The sequence below is a fragment of the Brassica oleracea genome, chromosome C7 (assembly GCF_000695525.1).
Source record: "Brassica oleracea var. oleracea cultivar TO1000 chromosome C7, BOL, whole genome shotgun sequence".
NCBI lineage: Eukaryota > Viridiplantae > Streptophyta > Magnoliopsida > Brassicales > Brassicaceae > Brassica > Brassica oleracea.
In genome coordinates, this window is record NC_027754.1 from 13,050,211 (window position 1) to 13,057,728 (window position 7,518).

Genomic DNA, 7,518 nt, shown 5'->3' on the forward strand with positions numbered 1-7,518 from the left:
TTTGTCCAATCGGGTCTCGGTTTTTCGGGTTTATCGAAATCAGCCTCATTCGGATTATATAAAAGTTCGGTTCGGGACCGGTTCGGGTTCTATCGGGTTTGGATCGGGGTTAGTAAATCTTCAAAGAACCGGTACAACCCGATGTATTTTCGGGTTTTGGGTTCCAACCGGTTATTCGGTTTTAAAGTACTTGATTTATACCCATTTTGTAACCAAAACATAAGTGCAATCGGTTCTTCGGGTTTAAAGTACTTGATTTGTACCTATTTTGTAACCAAAATCGATTCAAAAATAAGAAAAAAATCATCAAACCTGATCATTCAAAGTCAAATGAAAGGTAAATATTGTTATTGCTAGAAAGAAAACCAATAAATGAAATCATAAAACGAAAAATTAAGTTCTCATGAAATGAAAAAAAATTATTCAATGAAAATAAAACCAAAATCTAAAAATTTCAAGCCTCAAACGCTACTTTCAACCATCAACCTTCATATAATAGATAGTTATTGTAGATGTTTAATAATATCTTAGTGTATTTTGGCTACATATCAGGAATTTAGATCATGTTTGGTACAAGTTTTTTTTTGGCATTTTGAATGTTTCGGATTCTACGGATATCCATTTAATTTCGGATTCGGTTTGGATAATACCCATAACCCGAAATACCACAAAACAAGATCCATTCGGTATTTATGTCGGGTTCGGATCGGTTCGGATTCTCTACATTTATTAGTTACTTATGTCCTACATCATCTATCACTTAGTATTGCAATATGTTATAGTTTTTTTTTTCTTTCAGAATGTTTTTAATCTTGTTATAAAGAAAATTTCATGTCATGATAAGAATATATTATATTATATAATTAACTGAGATGATATTTTCATAATTTTTTCGTTTAAAAAAGCTGTCGGTTTAATAAAATCGTCATTCAACTATTTTTATGTCAGTGTGTTGTGAAAGTAAATCGTTCATACAAAAAGAGAGAACTATAGCATAAATTTTGTGAAGGTAGATGTCATAAGATAATTAGTAATAAAATGTATCATTAAGAAAACTTACTTTCTAATTTCTTACTCCAATCAACTATTAATCACAGTAAAAATCTTTTTTACTTTAATTATTGTTTTTCCTTTTAATATTTGCACTTTTAATTACTCTCTATTATACATTTTTTTCTTGTCGGACTCTCAGTTAATGTTCACCAACCAAACTCCAAAAGAATATCATAAACAAATCTGATTTTTTTTTTTTGCATCACTTTAACAAGAAATAAAAAGGAAATATTAGTACTTGGACCTATTAAAATACCTCTGTTGCTGACAACCAGTTGTTGGACCTGTAACTTCGAAGTTCCGGTACGAAACAATTCCGACCAATGGGCATTGAAGCAGAGTTATCTAAAGATTCTAAAGAATTTACCTAAAACCGTAGAGTTAGTAAAAGTTCCCAAAACGTTTTCACTTTAACCCCTAATTATTTCAACAATTACAATAAAACCCGGTCCCACCCCCAAATAAGGAAGACGAAAACCCTTTTTCGAGAAAAAAGTTGAAACGTTACCGCCAAAGGAAACAAAAGAAAAAAAGTAGCACCATGACTTAATCATCTCCTTCTTCCCTCCACGGCAAAATCTCTGCGCTAGGGTTTTCGATTTCACACACTCTCTCTCTCAAGCAAAATCCTGCTTGTGCTTCTTAATTGAACCATGGATATGACTACTTGCGTCGGCAGAAGAACTCGTTCGAGGACGGAATCGTACTTGAACTCACTTCTGAACAAATCAAAGGGGATCTCTGTGGGGAATCAATCTAGGAGTAGGATCGAGAGGCGGAAGAAGAGAGATTCCTTGCGTGATTCTGTTTCTCCGGCGAAACCGAAACCGAAACCGAAACGGCGACGTGAAAAGAAGAGGAAAGATGACGATGATGTCGAGTTCGTGGAGACTATCTACCCGAAAGGTAAGCAGGATGATGATAATGTAGGCTCATCACCAGTGATTGCTCCTAGTTTAGAATCGAAATCGCCTGTGGTTGATGTGAATTCGATTGATGAGGAGAAAACTCCCGATGATGATGATTGCAGTGTCGATTGTGATATGGATGTGGATGATGGTGATTTGAGGGGTGAAGAGAAGGTTTCAGAAGCTGACGAGGTTGTGAGTCTTAGCTCTAGCTCTGAAGAAGAAGGCTCTGTAGAAGAAGTGTGTGGTGAAGATGACTATAGTGATGAAGAAGAAGAAGATGTTGAGTCTGACTCGTCTGATTACATGGAGGAAAGCTCAGATTCTACTTATACAGGGAGCTCTGATAGTGGTTTTGATTGTTCTGACGATGATGATGAGGTTGGTGGTGATGCCAGAAACACTGCTAAAGTGAAGAACAAGAGCCCAAGTGAAAGAGTATATAAGAGGGAGAAACCGAAGAATTATTATAAGAAGAATGATTTGGATGTATTTAGGCTGCTAGCAAAATCTGTTTGGGACAGAACAAAGATTTTCGACCAAGAAATCTGCTCCGGGGAAGATGAAGACACAGCAGAGTTTGATACTAGGGAAGATCCTATAGTTAGAGACAGCTCTGGTGAATATCCTATAGTTAGAGAGAGGAAACGAAGGAGATACCATAGGGAGAAAAAGAAGAAGCACTTGAATGTGACTGATCAGCAAGGAGACTCATTTTGTGAGGAAGGTGGTAAACCGTGGCTTTCGACTCATGTAAACCTTAGATTTGGTTGTGAGGAGGAGCCTGAGCCAATAGAGAAAACAGAAGAGGAGAAAGAGATAGACAGGTTGTGGGAAGATATGGCCTTAGCTTTATCATTGGAAGGTGTACGCTCTTCTGCTCATTCTAGAGTAAGAATACTATTCTCTGGTTTTTCTTTTCCTGATGATCATGCTTTTTTCTTGTCATTGTTAAGACATGAAATTAAGTCTTTTGCTTCAGAGTGGAGATGTGTCATGTAGCAATGGGAAGCATGACTTCGTACTTGATGAAGAAGTTGGTCTAAAATGCCGCTACTGTTCTTATGTCTCCGTCGAGATCAGAGATGTCTCGCCTACTATGGTAACATCCTTTGTGCTACTACACTTATTACTTGTTGATATTGTTTTTAGTTCTGAACATGTTCTTTCCTCTGCATTGTGCAGGACAAGTATCGAGCTAATATTAATGACAAGAAGACATGCAGTGACAAAAAGGGTAACCCTTTACTTGACAGTCTTGATTTTGAAGCTTCAGACCGCAGCAGAGATATGGAGTCTTTGAAAAATACACAAGGAACAGTCTGGGAATACATACCGGGCATAAAGAATACTCTGTACCCACACCAACAAGAAGGCTTTGAATTTATGTGGAATAACTTAGCTGGGACAACAAAACTTGACGAGTTGAAGAGCTCAGTGGGAAAAGAAAGTGGCGGATGCATTATCTCTCACTCGCCTGGAACTGGTAAGACGCGTTTGACCATCGTGTTTCTTCAGTCATACCTAGAACAGTTTCCAGAGAGCCATCCTGTCGTGATAGCTCCTGCAAGCTTAATGCTTACTTGGGAAGAAGAGTTCAAAAAATGGAACTCAAACATTCCGTTTTACAACATGAGTAGTCAAGATTTCTCAGGGCAAGAGAACCAATCAGCTGTCTCACTTCTAAAGGGAAACAGACACCTTAGGAGAAACAAGGATTCTGTCCGTATGGTTAAGCTATATTCCTGGAGGAACAAGAAAAGCATTCTTGGAATCAGCTACAATCTGTATGAGAAGCTCGCCGGGAACAGGTGCGCCGGAGAAGTACAAGAGTTTAGAAAGATGTTGCTAGAGTTGCCCGGGCTGCTGGTCCTTGATGAAGGCCACACACCGAGGAACCATAACAGTTGCATTTGGAAAGTGCTCACTGAAGTCAAGACGGAGAAACGTATCATTCTTTCGGGGACACCGTTCCAGAATAACTTCAAGGAGCTTTCTAACGTCTTGTGCCTGACAAGACCAGCTTATGCAGATAAGATCTCTTCGAGGCTCCAAGATCTCACGAGGTTGAGCCAAGAAGGCAAAAACGGGAGGTTCGATGAAGAGGTTGGGATCTCGGAGTTAAAGGATATGATTGCTCCTTTTGTTCATGTCCACAAAGGAAACATCCTGAGAGAAAGCCTTCCTGGTCTAAGAGACTGTGTTGTGATGTTGAACCCTCCTTTTCAACAGGAGAAAATCTTGAAGAGAATTGACCATTCTCAAAACACGTTTGAGCTTGAGCACAAGCTTTCAGCTGTTTCTGTACACCCATCTCTGTATATGTGCTGCAAGCAGACGAACAAGGAGCAGTTAACAATTGGGCCAGTAGCATTGAAAGTCCTGGAGAGCCTTAGGCTTGACTCAAAGGAAGGTGCGAAGACTAGGTTCCTGATCGACTTCATCCGCTTCAGTCAAACAGTGAACGAGAAAGTCTTGGTGTTTAGCCAATACATTGACACTCTAGAGCTGATCAGAGACCAGCTGAATGCAGTATTTGGCTGGACAGAAGGTGAAGAGATTCTCTACATGCATGGTCAACTTAAACAAACTATAAGACAGCATCTGATCAACAACTTCAACAGACCAGACAGTAAATCTAAAGTGCTACTGGCATCAACAGGAGCGTGTTCGGAGGGTATTCATCTCGTCGGCGCTTCGAGAGTTGTCCTCCTAGACGTCGTTTGGAACCCTTCTGTTGAGCGGCAAGCCATAAGTCGAGCTTACAGAATCGGTCAAAAGCGGGTGGTGTACACTTACCATCTCATGGTTAAAGGCACAACTGAGTGGGGAAAGTACTGTAAGCAAACCAAGAAGCATCGAATATCCGAAATGGTCTTCTCTCCCACCAACGAGAAGGACAGGCTTATTGAAAACGAAGTTGTGTCTGAAGATAAAATCCTGGACGAGATGGTTCGCCATGAGAAGCTGAAAGACATGTTTGGGAAAGTACTTTATCGCAAAAAGGAATCTGACATGTTTACCGACATCCTCTGATTCTAATATCATTTTGTTTCTGTTATTCCCTCTCTTGAGACTCTCTCTCTTGGCGTTTATAAATTAATAATACAATTATACGTAAGAGACAATCTCTAGCTTGAAAGATTCATTTGCAAGACTGTTTACAAAAGGGGAAGAACCAAAATAACTAAAACCATTGCCAACACTCTAGAAGATGGAGGCTGTGACCTTGGTGAGTTTCCTGTATCAATCATCACAGGGAACTCACAGAATTCATCAGAGGGATCTTCATCAGTGATCAAACCCAACCCCAAGAAATCACAGTCCCATGTTTTCTGATCATGCATCTGATAATACATATTAAAAGCATATGAAGCATTGCCCACGTTTGTAAGATGGTTGCAAGAGGAACCAAACCCAAGCGCTGTGCAATCAGATAAGCTACAAGCGTAGTCTACGTTATCAGCCAAGTCATCTTGGTTAAACGCGTTAGTGTCGAGAACACACCACGTTTTAGGAAGATACTTCACATCTTGTACAGGAACCAGAGTCTTATCATCACCTTTACCAGACAAATCAAGCTCGTATTTGGGTCTACCATCAAACTCGAAGATGCCCCAATGCCTCTCAAAAGTCCCCGGAGCAATACTCTTTGCGTCTTCATCGACAAGGCTGAAGAGATAAACATCCATGATCACTCCTTTCCTCGCCGGAGTTCCATTACCAGACATAGCATGCTTTACCATTCCCTGGTTGAATCTCTTTGCACTCTTTGCGTTAGCGTTCTTGTCTCCATCCGTAGGCCATCCAACTTCTCCCACGATGATCTTCATCCCCAAGAAGCTGTATCTTTCCATTGCACAAACCAAAGTGTCGAGATTCGCGTCAAACACATTGGTGTAAACCAGATCTCCATCTCTCAGAGAGTTGTTACTCCCATCAAAGAAGGCGAAATCCACAGGGAAGTAAGCGTTTCCGTAAAGACTTAGAAAAGGGTAGATGTTGACCGTGAAAGGAGAATCATGTGTATACAAGAAGTTGATTATCTCAATCGTTACATCTCTGAGCTCAGGCCTAAAGTCTCCAGCTGATGGAACAGGGTTTGATTCCGGCGAAAAGTATATGTCTGCGTTGAAAGGAACCGTGACTCTCACGTTTTTCAGACCAGCTTCCTCTAGTGCTTTTTGTATGTTGACGAGAGCTGGTAAAGTGAACTCAACGTATGTTCCGTTATATGTCTGAAGGAAAGGCTCGTTTCCGACAGCTATGTACTTGATGTTGACTCCACCGTTGTAAGAATAAGCGGTGACGTTCTCTTCTACCCATGAAGCTGCTAACGCTGGATCTTGAGCGACTTCTTTAAGCAACCGGTTTGGTATTCCGATCATGACTTCGATGTCTGAACCAGTTAGAGCGTTTAAGATGTTTTGGTCGGCTTCGAACAGTTTTAGCTTAGTAAACCCATTGTCCTTTAGCATCTTCACCACGTTTTCAGGTGGAAGCTGGTGACTCGCCATTGTTCCCCAGTTCACTCCTACACTCGTATTGCTACAAGAGGCGATGGAGACTTGTGAGACAAGAAAGAGACATAGAATCTGATGAGCGAAGAAGGTTTTTGTTGATCTTGATCTCTGTTCTGCCATTTTCTCGCTTGCCTTTTAGATGAATCTTTTCTCTTTTCTTTATGGGGTTAAGTTGGGGTTCTAAAGATGAGAGGTGATTGGATCTGTGATTTGTCCTCGATTCAGTTAAAGGAGCAGACACAACATGCAAAACAAGCCATTGTCTTTGTGGAAACACTTTGTGCATGCCTCTTTGACAATCCACGTAGCATTGACCACCACATACTGTATTACTAAAAAAGTTACATAATAGATGATTATTATTATTTGTGTAAAATTTAAATAAACATGTGGCATTTTATGTAGATGAGCAATGAACCTATATATATAAACCAATGATTAGGGATTCTACACCATAGTTACGGGATAAGTTTGTAGAAGTAGTGTGTTATCAATCGACGCAATTAGTTTTCATCCGCAGTATCATTCTTGGTTTTAGTCAGCAGAGTCCTGAACAACTTCGAAAATTGTAATATTAAAGGTTTTGAGTTAAGTTAGTGGGTTCATCGTCTTCATCTTCATTCTCCAAGGTTCTTATACACTAGCAAGTAACACGAATCAAGAGTCCAACCTTAATTTTTTTTATATGCTATTGGTTGTTCCGGTCAGTCTAGTGGAACGCATAAAATCCAACTTTAGTTTTAAATTTCTAAAACTTTACATAATTAGCAGATAAATATACCAAATTATATTTAATAGTAGATATTCAAGAAAATGCAATCTACTTGCCAAATATACAAAAACTCTATAATCTAAAGTATGTTCGTTCGGCTATTTTATTTGGATGCACGTGTCTTAGAAGTTGATTTCAGTTAAAAATTGTATCCAAATATTGCATATGGATATAAATAAATTTGCATCTCAAAATTCGAGAACTATGTGTTTTTTTTGTATTTGGATAGCAAATGAAAACAAAATCTAGATGTTTCATCCCA

General features: G+C 39.4%; 2 protein-coding genes across 2 annotated transcripts; one reads left to right on the forward strand and one right to left on the reverse strand.

Moving 5' to 3' along the window:
• The first annotated feature begins 1,562 nt into the window (after nucleotides 1-1,562).
• LOC106306860 (SNF2 domain-containing protein CLASSY 4) lies at nucleotides 1,563-5,103 on the forward strand. The gene is made up of 3 exons (XM_013743633.1): nucleotides 1,563-2,852; nucleotides 2,944-3,063; nucleotides 3,147-5,103. The coding sequence occupies exons 1-3, from the start codon at nucleotides 1,707-1,709 to the stop codon at nucleotides 4,995-4,997; spliced, it is 3,117 nt and encodes a 1,038-aa protein (XP_013599087.1). The 5' UTR covers nucleotides 1,563-1,706; the 3' UTR covers nucleotides 4,998-5,103.
• LOC106306861 (glucan endo-1,3-beta-glucosidase 8) lies at nucleotides 5,047-6,604 on the reverse strand. Its single transcript, XM_013743634.1, has one exon. The coding sequence runs from the start codon at nucleotides 6,602-6,604 to the stop codon at nucleotides 5,123-5,125; it is 1,482 nt and encodes a 493-aa protein (XP_013599088.1). The 3' UTR covers nucleotides 5,047-5,122.
• Nucleotides 6,605-7,518: the final 914 nt, after the last annotated feature.

Bases quoted from the DNA above. Each gene is read 5' to 3' on its own strand.
- LOC106306860 (XM_013743633.1), top strand. From the start codon at position 1,707: ATGGATATGACTACTTGCGTCGGCAGAAGAACTCGTTCGAGGACGGAA. The intron at 2,853-2,943 runs GTAAGAATACTA...CTTTTGCTTCAG, and splicing joins GCTCTTCTGCTCATTCTAGA to AGTGGAGATGTGTCATGTAG. The intron at 3,064-3,146 runs GTAACATCCTTT...TGCATTGTGCAG, and splicing joins GAGATGTCTCGCCTACTATG to GACAAGTATCGAGCTAATAT.
- LOC106306861 (XM_013743634.1), bottom strand. From the start codon at position 6,604: ATGGCAGAACAGAGATCAAGATCAACAAAAACCTTCTTCGCTCATCAG.